Here is a 16,686-nt window from a genome sequence, read left to right as displayed (position 1 = left end):
AATGAAGACCAGTGTTCAAAATAATTTCTAAAACATGTGTCCTCAATACATTTAGTGTATATGGGATGCCTATAAGACGCGTGCTTTCAAGGCTGCTTTACAAGCATCGTGGAGGCACTCTTTGCTCTCCTGTGCGCAGGCTCCCCCGCCTGGACTGAATGAAGCCTCTTCTGCGCCTAACAATAGAGCACAGTCGTTGTCAGGGTATGTGGACGTGAGCCTCTACCGAGCTAGGGTCGTGGAATTCATTCGGAAGAAGCTGGAGGAATCTGCAAAAAAAGCTCCACTGAAAGCCTGTACGGAGCCAGGTAAGCTGACTGCGCTGCATTACCAACGCGACTACTGTGAGCTATGGCGTAGCCTGGGATCACATGAGGTAGCCTTCCATAGAGACGGCGAAATGCAGGGGCATGCCCATTATACGGCCTGTGAACTGGGGTGTTATCTGCCGCCACCCTATGGTCCTGAGGACATCACACACACACACACACACACACACACACACACACACACACACACACACACACACACACACACACACACACACACACACACACACACACACACACACACACACACACACACACACACACACACACACACACACACACACACACACACACACACACACACACACACACACACACACACACACACACACACACACACACACACACACACACACACACACACACACACACACACACACACACACACACACACACACACACACACACACACACACACACACACACACACACACACACACACACACACACACACACACACACACACACACACACACACACACACACACACACACACACACACACACACACACACACACACACACACACACACACACACACACACACACACACACACACACACACACACACACACACACACACACACACACACACACACACACACACACACACACACACACACACACACACACACACACACACACACACACACACACACACACACACACACACACACACACACACACACACACACACACACACACACACACACACACACACACACACACACACACACACACACACACACACACACACACACACACACACACACACACACACACACACACACACACACACACACACACACACACACGCACACGCACACGCACACGCACACGCATATATATATATATATATATATATATATATATATATATATATATATATATTTTATAAAGAGAGAGAGACAATAGTGATGATTAAATTGTTCGAATTTTTAAAAGCATATGTTCCGCCACAGTGAATTCTTGCTGAGGAGCGGAGGGACGAATAGGCACAAACGTTTTTTTTATTTATTGCTTACGGTACACGATATATTTCCGCGTTAGCCTTCCTTCGTAGGCAGACCAAAGCGACTTCATAGGCCTACTTCTTCATGCCCCAGTGCACCAAATTATCTTTTGTAATACCCTCACCGCAACCCAAGCGTAGCCAAGAATCCGAATCTTAACATAAACTACGAGGGTAGGAGGGCGCTTTAAAAACCCTCTTTCGTGCGCTGTAGAAGGTTGCGATTCCGAGGCGATGGCGTCAATGACACTCATCTTTGTGGTGAAACATGGTATTGTCAGCAATGTGAGCGAACAGTTTGTCGGGGTGTTGTGTGGCGTCAGGGGAAAACATCACATAGGCAAGTTGGCCGCAACTGCTAACTCGGGTAAGTCCTCCACGATGGGATGATGCGGTCAGTATCGATCCCACACAGGGGGGGGGGGGGGTGGGGGGGAGGGGGGGCGCTGGGTTGCGTGTCAGGCTCATTACGTGTGGTCAGAAAATATATTTTGTATAGAGATTGATTAAAGCTGGGATTTGTATATATATATCGGTTGCTCCTGCAAGTAGTATAACAGCTTACGAGTATTAGTATGTGTGAGAACACAAAGGAATAATGTAAAGAATTCGTTGCTGATTGCCTGGTTATGTGCATGCTTGCACGAAAGAATCCTGAAGGAGACCGCCGACATAATCCATCATAGCTGCTGCGTCACATCCTTAAGACTGGAGCTAAGTATTCACCAAAACTTCGAATACAGTGAAGTACGGCATGGGGGGTAATATGTACTGTATTATGAGGGGTTCGTGGAGGCGCTATAGCCCAGTATAAGCGGCATATACTGTAGGGAGTAGTACAAGCATTATGATAATTTGCAGGTAGAGGCAAGAGCCACAAATGTACGTTTGTCGAGATGAGTCTGAAGTATGTGCAGAATGCGGCAGGAGGTCCAAACGTTGTTGGCATACGTCAAAGAGGTGGGAAAAAGACCAGAGTGGTGATAAGTTGTATCTTGTCGAGACATGCTGGGGGACATTTACGAGCAACTGGGCACAGACAGTGAAACGGAGGGCATGGCATACTCCATGACTTTTATTGATAGTTTGATGGATCGGGATGCAACAGCTCTTGAACAGCCGATTTTTTTATTTTATTATTTATTTAATTTACACCTCAAACGTCCCAGGTGTGGGGTATTACATGAGGGATAGCGGCATAGCATCTAAGTTATATATTGTTATCACAAATAAGTTATTTTGTCTATGAACAATCTAAAATCTGGGGGTTGGAATGGAGCACGACTTGTAGGGGGAGATCATTTCAGTCTTCTACAGTATGGATGAAAAATTAACAACGATGCGCAGTAGAGTGGGCAGACAGTGGATAAACAGTTGACACTTTGCGAAGTCCGGTACCAGACTAGAATGATAGAGTTGGATAGCTGTGAATGATGAGTATATGAAATGACAAAGTCGAAATATTTGACGCCGATGAATGAGAAGTGGTAAGTCAGCTTGAGACTTCAGATTAGTTACACTAGTGAAGTAGCTGTAGCTACAGTAAGTAAAGCAGATAGCTCAATTTTGTATTGATTAGAGAGTGTTAGAACATTATCACTGCTGCGGGTTCCAGTAGCTCATGAATATTCTAATTTTGGTCGGACGAGATTTAAATAGGCCACAATTCTTACAGAGAGAAAGGGAAGTTTTAAATGATGGCGAAGGAAGCCAATACAGTGCTTACCATCGTTTGGGATTGCAGATGTGTGGTCATACAACGAAAGGTCGCGGGTTATGTGAATGCATAAGTATTTGCAGGAGGGAACACATAAAATTACTGAACCGAAATATGTAATTAGGTGGTGGGCAGTAATGATTTCAATGAAAAAATATGACGGATGTTTTATTAGTAATGATTGACATTAACCAGGAGAAAATGTGATTTAGATGATTTTGTAATGCTGTTATGTCTCCAATACAAATAATGGGGCGATTGATTACAGTCATCTGCGAATGAAGAGATGTTAGACGACATGTTATTTGACAAATCAATAATTGCCTCAGGAAAAGTAAGAAGCCAAGAAATGTACCTTGAGGCACTCCGGAGACGACTTGGGAAATTTGGGATGAATACTTGTTGGAGTATACGAATTGCTGACGGTTGGTGAGAAATTAATGGATCCAAATTAGAACTGAAGGGCCCAAAAATTTTGAAATAAGTCGTTTGTGAGGAAAGTTATCGAATGTTTTCTCGAAGTCAATGAACACTGCATCTGCAGGAATGTTAATATTAATGGAAGACCTTATGTCATTAGTAAATAGTGCCAGTTGGGTTTCGCAGGGTAGGTTATTAAAAACCATGTTGGCTACAATGAAACTTTGATAGATTTTAGGCATTGAAATGTGTTAGAGCATATTACAATGTCAATTAACTTCGAGACAACACTATTGAGCGAGATTGGACTGTAGCTTTGACATGAAAAAGACAGACCGTTTTTTGTAACCGGAATGACCTTTCTTACTTTCCAGTCAGCCGCCATCATTCCAGATGAAAGGGACTGCTGAATTTCGTGAGATAAAATGATACTCGTGACATTTTAGTGTTCTGTACTATTTTGGAAATAATATCAATAACACCAGTTATTGACGCCAGCTTTAATGATGAGTCTCAGTCAGGCATGGAAGTTGGCGTTCGGGATAGACCTTGTTAATGGGATAGGAGGATGGAAACAATGCGTTTAATACTGCACGGCCGAGGTACCGGATCGACTCCTGCCTGCAGTGCACTGATTTTGAAGGAGGCGATTGATACTAGCGCAGGTGAAAGAACTGAGGATAGTCAAAATTATTACGGAGACCTCCACTACACACCCATTTCTCCCTTTTGTTTAATTCATTCAGTCCTCTCTCCCTTCACAAGGGGTGTGGTTAAGCGACCAGCGAGTGACAACATATTTGTTGCTGAATTGTTTTTCTCACTATTACCCCCACCCTCTCTCCTCTGTTACACCTTTTTTTCGCTGGTGTCGCTGTCCTTATTGTTTTATTTTTTTGGTGCTCAAGAGGAATCCACATCTGAATGGACGGCGCCTTCGAAAACAAAGAAACGACAGACAGGAGGGGCTACCCGAAAGAAACCTCGCCAAGGAGATAAGCTGATGGACACTCAGACACCGTTTTCACAGCAGGTATTGATGCCTTGCTCAATCCGTTGATTATTTTTTCCCGGAGCCAGAAACGTTATGACGGCGTAATGCTTCCGTGCATTTTTATTGCTTGCTTGACTTTAGCTGAACGCGGGAGAGTATACTGAGGAAGTGAGTCTGGGTGTGTACGGCGCACATTTCTCCCATTTCTTCTAAGCGAAATTGGTATTTGGCCAAGGCGACGTACCAGTGAAGATGGCGCCGTCAGCTTTTTAACTATCAATAAATATCGATCTGAGCTGTAAAGATAGTGCAGGTGCTGTAGTTCTAGCGGAACAAACTTCGGAGGTTTAGTGTGCCTAAACCTATTATACCACGTGAAAGCACCATATGGACATTACTTATCTTGATGTATGGTCATTGACTGTCTTATCGCTCGCTGTCTACTTCACTTGTCCTAGCATACCTCATCTTCCGGCAGCCATTGCGACGACCCAAGCTCGCTATCAATCTCAAAGACGAGTGAATTATTTCTTGTCATCAAAAAAGGACATAAACTGAAATACATAAAATGTAAAAAGAAAACATACCATCGTTCACAGTTTGACATTATTCCAGATTCACATTATCATTGCAAAGTAAAACAAATACACAATAATGCTGGCATCGTTTCCTCGGCAGTACAGATTTGCCAGCAAGTTCAATAAATTTGCCGAGAGTAGACCACCCTTTCGTTCGAAGAATTAAGTCACTCACAGCTCGTGAGGAAAATAAAAAGCTGCATATAATATCAGAGAAAAAAAGTCACGGAAAGGTTTAACCCTGCCTAATCTGTAACCAGAGCGAAAACGGCAGAACGTCACGCTCGACCCCCCTCTTTTCGTCTCTGTGCGGCAGCCTCTCGGCGAGCAACATCCACTCGATGATCGCAATTTTCCTGTCTTCGCATCCTCTGAAATGCGCACAGTTCACGAGGCATTTCGCGTGAATCATTGATGACGACTGCATCGTTAAATTGTCGAGAGACGTTGCGATCCATTGGCACCGGCTAGGTGGCAGTGGAGTCTATCTAGACAGTGCGAGTGCCACGGCTTCAGTGTGTGACGTCATGATTGGACGTAACCATACTCTGTTTCATACATAGCAGTCGACGCAGCAGGAGGTATACGGAAGTTGTCAGCTACAAAAAAAAAAAAAAGTGCCCCTATTGCACAGTGCGTGTAGCGTAGCAGCCGTTCCCAGTAGTGAAGATGGTCCGTCTGTGTCACTAAGGATGGGTGGTGCCGCACTAATGTAACGTCCACCCTCGTAAATTTCTTCTAAGGCGAAAGTCTTTAGTGGGTCATACTCGATCGAGGCCACGACCCTGTCCGTTCGGCCACATGATGCGTACCACTCCTTCGCGAGAATTCGCGAGATTGAAACATCATCATCATCTGGTGACGTCGTTGGTCATGATGCCCTGGCTCGTGAAACGCACTTCACAATTCTCCTTGTCTACTGTGAGGGAGATAGTTAAAAACACGTAAACAAATCCTGTCTCCACCGGGAATCGCACCCGCATCCCTTCGACCCCCGGTGGAGCATTTTAACGAATGCGCCAAGCCTCGGATCATGAAACGCACATAATAATTCTCCTTAACTACCGTGAGTGATTTAGCAGCAGGATTCCGCAAGTGACAGATACTGCGCCATCCCATTCCTGATAAAATGACGGTAAACTTTGATGCGTGCAGCGGAACGTTGTTTCTATTCGACAAGGGGCGCCGCTGTACCGTCACGACTTGTCATGACGTCACCAGCTGACTCACGCATATGCGAGGTTCACCTCGTCTCGTGTCCGATCCAGGCGTCGTGCGGCACCTTTCATTTGGCACTTCCTTGAACACCGCATAATCAGGCTGATGATGATGATGATGATGATGATGATGAACACCGCACGACACAGCTAGCAAACCAGACCCGGTATAGCAGGCATCAGCGGCGTTTCAGATTTGTTTACAGGATCGAAAAGGCGCAGTATCTGACACAATTCTCCGGGGAGACCTGCACAACGCAGTAAAGAAATGGAGAAAGGTGGGAATGAAAGAAGAGAGGGAGATAGAGGTTCCGTAGTTAAGGGCCGCGATCCATCGTACTATAATGAATCTCGCCTTATCGCACTTCAGTGGTCCAAAGTGTACTCTATAATTTCTTTTAGTATTCTTATTGTAAGTGCGAACTGCAAATAATGATGGATGACCTAGACAGGAAAAGTAGAAAGGTAGGCTTGAAAATCAGTATGCAGAAGACTAAGGTAATGTTCAATAGCCTCGGGAAGGAACAGCAGTTTACATTAGGTAGCGAAAAACTGGAAGTAGTAGGCGAATATGTCTACTTAGGACAGGTAGTAACCGCAGATCCGGACCATGAAAAGGAAATAACAAGAAGAATAAGATTGGGATGGAGCGCATTTGGCAACTTGAGGATAACAGCGCGGAACACAGGACGGGAGAACAAGATTAGAGGACGACACAACGAGCGCTCGTTGTGTCGTCCTCTAATCTTGTTCTCCCGTCCTGTGTTCCGCGCTGTTATCCTCAAGATGCATAACCAACATGCCCAAGCTGCTATTCTAGCATTTGGCAAGCACTCGCAGATTATGACTAGCAGCTTACCGGTATCGCTCAAGAGGAAAGTATACAACAGTTACATCTTATCTGTACTCACCTATGGAGCTGAAACGTGGAGGCTAACCAAGAGAGTTCTACTTAAGTTGAGGACAACCCAGAGCGCTATGGAACGAAAAATGGTAGTGATAACATTAAGAGACAAAGCGTGCAGAGTGGGTCAGAGAAATAACTCAAGTTACCGACATTCTAGTGGAATATAAGAAAAAGAAATGGACATGGGCAGGACATGTAGGGCGAAGAGAGGATAACCGATGGTCGCTGAGGGTAACAAACTGGATTCTAAGGGAAGGAAAGCGTAGCAGGGGGCGGCAGAAAGTTAGGTGGGCGGATGAGATTAAGAAGTTCGCAGGGGTCAAGTGGATGCAGCTAGCACAGAACCGGGTTAAGTGGAGAAATATAGGAGAGGCCTTCGCCCTGCAGTGGGTATAATCAGGCTGATGATGATGATGATGATTGTAAGTGTTAATAACGCAGACAATATTTCAACTGTTAAAAATGATGCCGTTTTTGGGAAGTGCTCCTTTCTACAAATGTGTGCAATAGAAAGTAGTTTGTCGTCGTGGACACGAAGGGCGCCACATAACGCCCTATTATTTAGCCATATTGGGAAACGTTAACAGGCGAGGGTCAGGAGGTCACGAAAACCCCTCAAACTGCAGGTGCCGTCTAAAAGAGACACTAAAAAAAAAAAAGTATCACTCCGCCTTGCATCGTGGCTCAGTGTTGTCCGGGACGTCCACAACATTGAGCCATGATCTTCAACGGTCTTTTTTTTTTTCATATGGGGACTCACACGCTTGCCGTTAAGGCCCGGGTAAATAGCAAATGAATCTTTATTCCCTCGAATACTAACCGTTTAAAAAAAAATGACGACGATTACGGTACTTTCTAATGCGAAATTTGAGCGCAGCTCGTCAGCTGTTTCAGCTTTTCTATAGATTTAGGCAACTAATTCGAGCAAGACATATATGTACAATTACAGACAACTGGTTACGAGGGACAATGGCGATGGCGACGACGACGCGAAACCCAGGAACAGGCGCTAAAGAGCTTAATGCTGGAACGATACCATTCGAGACATATTTTGAAAAGCGAAGTTTTTTTTTTTTTTTTTACCGTGGTGAACTAGGTGTATATAAGCAAGCTACATCATAACATGATGCTTTTCTCTGTGAGTGCGTGAATTCTCGGTTACTGCACATGTTACCCTGCAGTTCGGTGTGGGCGCTCGCATTATTCATGAATTATCTTTGCAGTGTGCACCATTTGTGGTCGCGTCTTCCACTTGAGCTGTGAAGCGTGCCTTTCATAATTGTTTCACACGAATGTAAAGGCGAAGTGTTGGTCACTTGTTTCTGTGGACACCTGAATCGCGCCGGAAGGGGAGGAAGGAAGGTGAGAGGGAAAGTCCACTTGAGCTCTGAAGCGTGCCTTTGAAAGTTGGTTCACATGAATGGAAAGGCGCAGTATCTGTCACACTTGTTTCTGTGGACACCTGAATCGCGCCGTAAGGGGAGGAAGGAAGGTGAGAGTGAAAGTCCACTTGAGCTGTGAAGCATGCCTTTCATAATTGGTTCACATGAATGGAAAGGCGCAGTATCTGTCTCGCTCGTTTTCTGTGGACACAGCAACCGCGCCGTAAGGGAAGGAAGGAAAGTGAGAGTGAAAGTGGAGCTGGTTACGAGGGACAACGTCGACGCCGCCGCGAAACCCAGGAACGGGCGCCAAAGAACTGCGCTCTAAAACAGGAAACTATTTAACATGCATTCCTTGATTGCTGGCACCCAATATTCTACTGGGGCTAACTACAGCGAACACTAAAGAAAGCGTTGGCGGTGGATCATTATGGAACACGTTTTCTGCCTCAGCTAGATGTAATCCGACTGGCCGAACACGCCGCCCGGGTCCAGGGACCCCAGGCATTCGTGTAGGCGGATAGGTTGACGCCTATCCTGTATCTTTTGGAGATTAAAGTTTAACCACCACCCCCACCTGTAGCTTCCACGGAAGGCGTACCATATGGTCTTGTCTTGGTTCTGAGCCACCACGCTATCTGAAAATAAATATAATTGCTTTACACGAAGGGAAAGGCGCAGCATCTGTCACACTTGCTCTGTGGACACCTGAACCGTGCCGTAAGGGAAGGGATGAAGGTGGGAGTGAAAGTGGAAAGAGAGAAAGGGGAGCCGTAGTGGAGGGCTACGCAGTAATTTCGGCCACCTGGGGATCTTTAACGTGCACTGACATTGCACAGCACACAGACGCCACTTCGTTTGGCCTCCATCGAAACGCAGCCGCCGTGGTCGGGTTCGAACCCGGGCACTCCGGACAATAGTCGGGCATCATCTATCTGAAAAGCAAGAATGGACTTCAGAAACTCCAACATTTGTTTTCTGAAAAGCAAGAATGGACTTAGAAACTCTAACATTTTGTTTTCGTCCTGTTTGGGAGCACTTCAGTGAGTGTTGTGCATGTAGGAAACGCATACCGAGGTCTGCCTGATCTCCCACGATGGACGCCTGTATTGGATGAGTTGGCGAAGTTTAAAAATTATAGTACCGTGTTAGGCAAAGAGTGGCTCGCACGTTTTGCTTTATTGTATTGCTTGTTCTGTTTAACGTGCCCCGCCGCGATGGTGCAGTAGTAAGACGTCCGTCTACTGGGCCGGAGTTCATGGGTTCGATTCCAATCGCCGGCGTCTGCGTTTGGATGGAGGCGAAACGGAAAGGCGTCCGTGTTCAGTGCGATGTCAGTGCACTTTTAAGATCCCCATGAGGTCGAAAGTGCTCTGTAGTCCTCCACTATGGCTCCGCTTTTCCTTTCCATTTTCACTTCCCCATCCTCCCTTCCCCTACAGCCCACAGAATTTACCGCTGTGGTTGGTATTGTTACCGCTAGAATAAAGGACGAGCTACCGTGTTTGTGCATAGCGCGAATGAACAGGTTTATGAAGTTGGCCGGTCTAACTGCAAGCTTTAGCCGGCCTAATCACAACAAACCTGACACAGGAGGAACCGGAGAAAACCAGAAAACTAAGTCGTTATATTTTAGAGAACTTAAAAAAAAAACCAGTAATTTACTTGCAAAATTAACCACTTGCATCATTCTAGCAAAATATCGAATAAAATTCATTGTGATTTTTTTTCTGGTTTTCTCCGGTTCCTCCTGTGTCAGGTTTGTCGTAATTAGGCCGGCTAAAGCTTGCAGTTAGACCGGCCAGCTTCATAAACCTGTTCATTCGCCCTATGCACAAATACGGTAGCTCGTCCTTGTATTCTCGCGGCAACAACAGCGGTAAATGCACTATTATACTGCACAACTTGTTGCTTTTGATAGCTCATAAACCAAACACATAACCAATCAATATCGGGTAACCCCGAGACAAGGCTGCTCAGAATAATCGACATCGCATTGAATTCTATCATCACACAGTTAATGATTCAGTATATGTAGCATAGAAAAACGTAAATGAGTGCCAAAGAGCAGCACCCTTATTGACATCCGTCGCTAACACACGACATTGCGGATTCACTCAGGAAAAAGTAAAGAGCACAGTTACTTTAGTCAGTTATATATAGCTCGCATTTCGATCTTATACTACTTATTCTTAAAGAAAATGTTGGGGAGGGGGAGCGGCAAATTAATGAACCTATTTTAATTTTTGACGCACAACATTACGATGCGGACGAAGGCCGACTGCAGCTACCGCAGCCTTGGCCGCGTTGACTGCTATGTACGAAACCAGAGGCGAGCGCGCGGTTACCTTCATTACGGGGCTGCGCCACCGTGTGAGTTGGCGCCTGAGTGAAGTCGTAGCACTGCCCCGTGCTTTTTCCTCGGTTTAAGGTTGAACCAGCGCACATGGCGCGCACTGCGTTGAAGCTGAAGAGGGGAATAGTAAAAGCTTTAGCTTTTAAACGACCCTACAGGTTCAGCTATCTTTTAACCAAATTGTACGGACGCAAACCATCCGACACAGCCGCAGTCGTTGCTGCCGCTTCGATATTGACACACTTCTGCGCATGCTAAGTTAGCCGAAAAAGGGGCAGTCTTCTTGGTATTCGGTGGTCCTGTCAGCCGATCTGCACGTTTGCGTCTTTTTGGCAACAGTGGCTTTATGCCGAGCTACAACCTTTGGATGATGTGATGCGGCCCGACGCTTGCGCTGAAGCGAGCACAAGTTTAACTGAAACCTATTTTATACTCTGACATTTACCCGGCATTGGGTTTGATCAGGCTCGTCACAATGAGGAAACAGAATATGGGAGATGAAGCCAGCTGCGCTGTGCAGGTATGACTAGCAGATGTCATTGCGAGCTTCTTAAGTTCAGAAAAGCACTCTCCAGCCGTCAGAAAGGAAGCGCAGGAATTCGGGAGTGCCTTCAGCAGTCAAATAAGCCAGAACACTCGCGTGCAGCTGCTAAAATTTAGGAGCCTTCCCTGAACCCCGTATTTACTTCTATACACGCCTGCTGCGCATAATGCATCGTGACTAACTCCCAAAGACGAGACAACCTAGATTTTTTTTTTATCTCAGCTTGATGCCAATCGCAGAAAACATTTATCGCTGTTTCAAAATGGTCGAATGAACCCGCGGCCGCAGTTTCAGTGCAGTTTTCAGACAGTCCTCGTCACACAGTTCCTTAACGTATTTTCTGCCAAGAACGCGCCCTGCATTCCAGTCACCTTGGTAGAATAAAGCATGTGCGATGTGCAAAATGGCACTTTTTTCATCTTGAGCTATATGGCGAATAAAGGTATTTTATTTTAAAAGAACAGCATGCATTTGCAGGTACTGCAAAAAGAGCTATTCGTTTCTCTCGCCATTATTTTCTATGCCTGCTAGAGAATAATCGAAAACGCTTAAAGAGAAGCCGGTGAAAAAATGTTCAAGGCTGCTGAACCGAATGTGGAGCGAGAGCATTAGCTGCGGGTGAAAGAGCGTTCTTCCTCTTCGTTTTTTTGTCGTCGTCGTCTTTCTTTGTCTTCTTCTTCTTTGTCGTCGTCGTCTTTCTTTGTCTTCTCCTTCTTCTTTTTCTTCTTCTTCTCCTTCTTCTTTTCCTTCTTCCTCTTCTTCTTCTCCTTCTTCTTCCTCTTCTTCTTCTCCTTCTTCTTTTTCTTCTTCTTTTTCTTCTTCTTTTCCTTCTTCCTCTTCTTCTTCTTCTTCTTCTTTTCCTTCTTCCTCTTCCCCTTCTTCCTCTTCCCCTTCTTCCTCTTCTTCTTCCTCTTCCCCTTCTTCCTCTTCTTCTTCCTCTTCCCCTTCTTCCTCTTCTTCTTCCTCTTCTTCTTCCCCTTCTTCCTCTTCTTCTTCCCCTTCTTTCTCTTCTTCTTCCCCTGCTTCCTCTGCTTCCCCTTCTTCCTCTTCTTCCTCTTCTTCCTCTTCTTCTTCCCCTTCTTCTTCTTCTTCTTCTTTCTTCTTCCTTCTTCTTCTTTCTTCTTCCTTCTTCCTCCTCCTCCTTCTTCTTCCTCCTCCTTCTTCCTCCTCCTCCTCCTTCTTCCTCCTCCTCCTTTTCTTCTTCTTCTTCTTCTTCTTCTTCTTCGTTTTCCTCTTCTTTTTCTTTTTCTTCTTTCTCTTTTTCTTCTTCTTCTTCTTATTCTTCTCCTTTTTCTTCTTTCTCTTTTTCTTTTTCTTTTCTTCTTCTTTTTCTTCTTCTTCTTCTTCGTTGTCCTCTTCTTTTTCTTTTTCTTTTTCTTCTTTTCCTTCCTTCTTCTTCCTCCTCCTCCTCCTTCTTCCTCCTCCTCCTCTTTCTTCCTCCTCCTCCTTTTCTTCTTCTTCTTCTTCTTCTTCGTTTTCCTCTTCTTTTTCTTTTTCTTTTTCTTCTTTCTCTTTTTCTTCTTCTTCTTCTTCTTCTTCTCCTTTTTCTTCTTTGTCTTTTTCTTTTCTTCTTCTTCTTTTTCTTCTTCTTTCTCTTTTTCTTCTTTTTCTTTTTCTCCTTCTTCTTCTTTTTCTTCTTCTTCTTCTTCTTCTTCTCATAGCTACGCCTCTTCACGACGTAGCTGCGGTTACCCTACGTCTCGCTTTGGCTGTCTTAGTGTTCGTTTCGCAACAATATATGGGTGTGATAAGAAAGTGATTTACGAACTATTATTGCAAAACGTATGTGAAGTAGGTATGTGTAGTCTGTAATCGGGAATTTTAAACCACGACGTATGTTCTGAGAATAATGTGTCTTGATTACAACTAGAATTAAAAGAGCAATATGTTTATTGATTTCAAGGTCAAAATTTTGCAATACTCAAAGCTGTCCATGTTGAAGCGGTGCCCCGTTTTCAAATTCTCTCATACTGAAAGACAGTCTGGCGTTGATTGCAGACGTAGACTTTTGTTTCCCCGCGCAGATGCCCACTCTTCAGCCTGATGGGGCCTCCGTTGCGTCATCCGCTGAAAATTTCTTGGATATAGACGAACATGAGAAGAACGCTCTTCTTCAAATGGTCGAAAAGTCCTATAGAGAAAAAATTGGAGGAAACCGCGCAGAAGGCCATGCGGGTTCGTACCCAAAACAAGGTAAGTCAGCACTCGACTTATGTGGTCACAAGATTTCTGCCGCTGCCGAGAATCTCTCTGATGGAACAGTAAAAGACATTTGCGCTGTGATCCTGCTGCTACCACATTGGGAATATTTCAACAACTGTAGTGTTCATCTATGCAGTACCAAAAACTTTTGGCGCGGCCTCGTTAAAGTGACATCCCGAAGTTGACGGCGCAGTATGTCTTACATTTGGAAACTGACTTTGTTGTACATATGGGAAGCTCTAGCAGTGCCGGAATACCTGTAGCCCATTGCTACGGAAAATGAAGTAGAGTTCGAGATTTTGCCTGGTTGGATGAATTCTTTTAAGGAGACAAGTTAAAAAAAATGACATTGCTCTCGAGGTGTCTGTGCATGGTAAATGGCTGCAGTACAGACCTTAATAAACGCATTGCACACCTGCGTTTTACAGACCTGAGGATGAAAGCCCGGGTGGGAAGCTCTGTAGTAAAACCTTTTAATTCTCAAACGATAAGACACAAATGATAGGAGAAGAAGGGTAGGCTTTGACTATTCTCCTCTTAAGAGACATCTAAGAGACGCTCTAAATTTAATCTCCATATTCGGCTACTGGTCACGCATTGTTGCTGGTGTCTGAGACTGAGGACAAAGCAATGCATATGGCTGCATTATTGCAGTAATCAATATACTCAACGTGGTTTGTGCTTCGGCGCTTTTACAACTAATGACGCGAGTAGTTGCCCAAAGCAGTTAGGATATGGTGCGGTGTATCGTAGAATTGTGTCAGCAGAGCGCCTTGGGTCCCAAATTTTTTTCTAATCTTTCGTTTCCAGAGGATGTGTTTGGAGTAATGCTGCTGCATTGACAACGGCCTCGCTTTTTACATGAAACACATGGTAGATGAGTGTGACGAAAGCTGTGATAGTGTCCGAGATATTTCAAGACGACGCAATGGTAGCGTTCCGGCCTTCCGGCGAGCGCTTCATCTCTATAATAACCCACTTTCGAAGGTGGAGGCACTTTACCAATACCTACGTGTGTGGAATAAAATTTGCAGTTGAACCAGAAGGCCCGGATGGCGACAGGGGAGGAGAGCAGGAGCAGCCACCACGGCGCTACCTAAGTGAGCAGCACTTCATGAGTTTGTGAGGCATCGGATGGAAGCGGTGTTGTTCTCAAGCTGCTGGCAAGAATCTTTAAGAATACCATTGTCGGCACGCCAAAGGGGAGTTAAAGCGCGATTTGTACTACCATGCACTTGCACCTGAATCTGGGAACACTGTACTTCCTGGCTACTTTCACTTTCTAGAGTTTCAAAGGGGTTCGCATGCAACCAACCTCTGTGCTCGGAAGCATGGCAGCCTCTCTTTATCGGGGTTGGGACACAACCCTACTATTAATTTCAAACATGAATAAAATGCTTTTTTTTTCTCGTTTATTCGAGGTGCATGTCATAACCTGTTTATACATGAGCCATGTTAAATTAACGAGCCTTGTCAATATCTGTTCTATGAACCAGAACGTGGAGATTGCAATAAGGCACCATCTGTTGCATCCGGAGGTAACCTCTTGGTAGCCCCTGGAGATGTCTATGCTTAAAATATCTTTTTTAGCGTATTCATACATTGGTAACATAATTCGGTGATGCAAAAAATGTGTGTAGCAAACATTTAGCACTTCCGCAATGTTTTGAAGCGGGTCGCTATGAGCCTGGTAAGTTCAGCGTCTAACCGGACATAATGCGGCGGTAATTGCATGGCATTTATACATTAGAAACCACTATATGGCTGGTGCCTTAATTTAGAAGCACAGGAAATATGTCGCATACTATAGTGAAATCATTGCAGACAATCATTTGATTCTTTTTTGTTTAGTTATGCCGTCTGAGCTAATTTCATGCGTCGCGTTTCTAACAATATTTACGGAGACATTTTTTTTGTTTGTTTGACGATGCAATAAAAGATAGCTGTGGTTTAGCTTTGGTTGACCCTAGTTGAATTTCGAAAGCAAATGCGGAAGCTTCTTTTGCCTGCTACATTATTCTCTATCACGCCCCTATCAGTCTAAGGAGCTACATTATTGGTGACACTTAAGCAGTCTAAGGAGCTACATTACTGGTGACACTTAAGCTCATCCTTTAAGGGTATGACGCGAGAGCGTAAGCTACCAGCCCACATATAAAGTCATATGCTTCAACCAAGCCATATGGACGTGCCTGCGTGTCGTAGGGGTAACGAGAATGCAAACGGTTCTGGCAGGCTGATTCTGATATCACCCTCCCATATGAAAGGAGCGACCCGAGTTGGCAGCTCCTGCCCGTGGCATATGGGTAACGTAAATTCAAATGTCATGGCAGGCCGATGTTTTTATGAGGAGGCCGTAGCTACACATCTTCACGGCGTAGCTGCGGCCACCCAAGATCTTGAAAACCTACCGCAGTGTGGCTTACGCTATAAAATTATCTGCTCTTGATACATTCGTACTGAGGTTTGTGTTACTGACCCGATTGCGTAATTAGCGTTAGTAGAGTTAACCATCTTTCAGGGCTGTTAGAGGTTCTGAGGTTAACTGCTCGCTACTAAATGGTCAGCTGGTGGTGTGACATTATACCAGATATTAACCAAGTTTCAGTAGCCGCAGAATAAGCTATCTGTAGTTAGGACGCCATGCAGGTACAGCCTTTGTCAAAAGTGTAGATCCCGGGGAGGGTGGTGGGGGTCTGCTTTGAAGCCATGTAGCGGCACTGATTTTGTGTTAATGAAGGTTTTTCCCATTGGAGAGGGCAGGACAAAAAGCTTACCTTCAAGAGATCCGGAACACTGGACATGCATTACAAGCCGCACGAAGTGGCTCAGAAGCAGACCTTCTGGGCTCTACACTTTTGACAAAGACTGTACGTTCAAGCGGGGATTGATACATATGATGGCCGGTCTTTATGACTTATGACTGTATTCTAAAATATGTATGAAGTAGTAAAAATGCGTGTTTTTAAATAAGCATTCATTATATATTTTATACACTAAGAGCACCTTAAGGTTGCCTTCAAGTTTAA

The 16,686-nt window shown here is 44.8% G+C and overlaps 1 protein-coding gene across 1 annotated transcript; it reads left to right on the top strand.

Annotated features, from left to right (window-relative positions):
* The first annotated feature begins 3,377 nt into the window (after positions 1 to 3,377).
* Positions 3,378 to 15,038, top strand: LOC146178738 (uncharacterized). The gene is made up of 4 exons (XM_084579796.1): positions 3,378 to 3,482; positions 4,386 to 4,510; positions 13,480 to 13,648; positions 14,692 to 15,038. The coding sequence occupies exons 1-4, from the start codon at positions 3,407 to 3,409 to the stop codon at positions 14,781 to 14,783; spliced, it is 462 nt and encodes a 153-aa protein (XP_084435922.1). The 5' UTR covers positions 3,378 to 3,406; the 3' UTR covers positions 14,784 to 15,038.
* Positions 15,039 to 16,686: the final 1,648 nt, after the last annotated feature.

The sequence above is a fragment of the Amblyomma maculatum genome, chromosome 9, assembly GCF_055883805.1.
Source record: "Amblyomma maculatum isolate TAMU_Amacu chromosome 9, ASM5588380v1, whole genome shotgun sequence".
Lineage (NCBI taxonomy): Eukaryota > Metazoa > Arthropoda > Arachnida > Ixodida > Ixodidae > Amblyomma > Amblyomma maculatum.
Note: the sequence above shows the minus strand (reverse complement) of the source record. Positions and strands in the feature narration are given on the sequence as shown.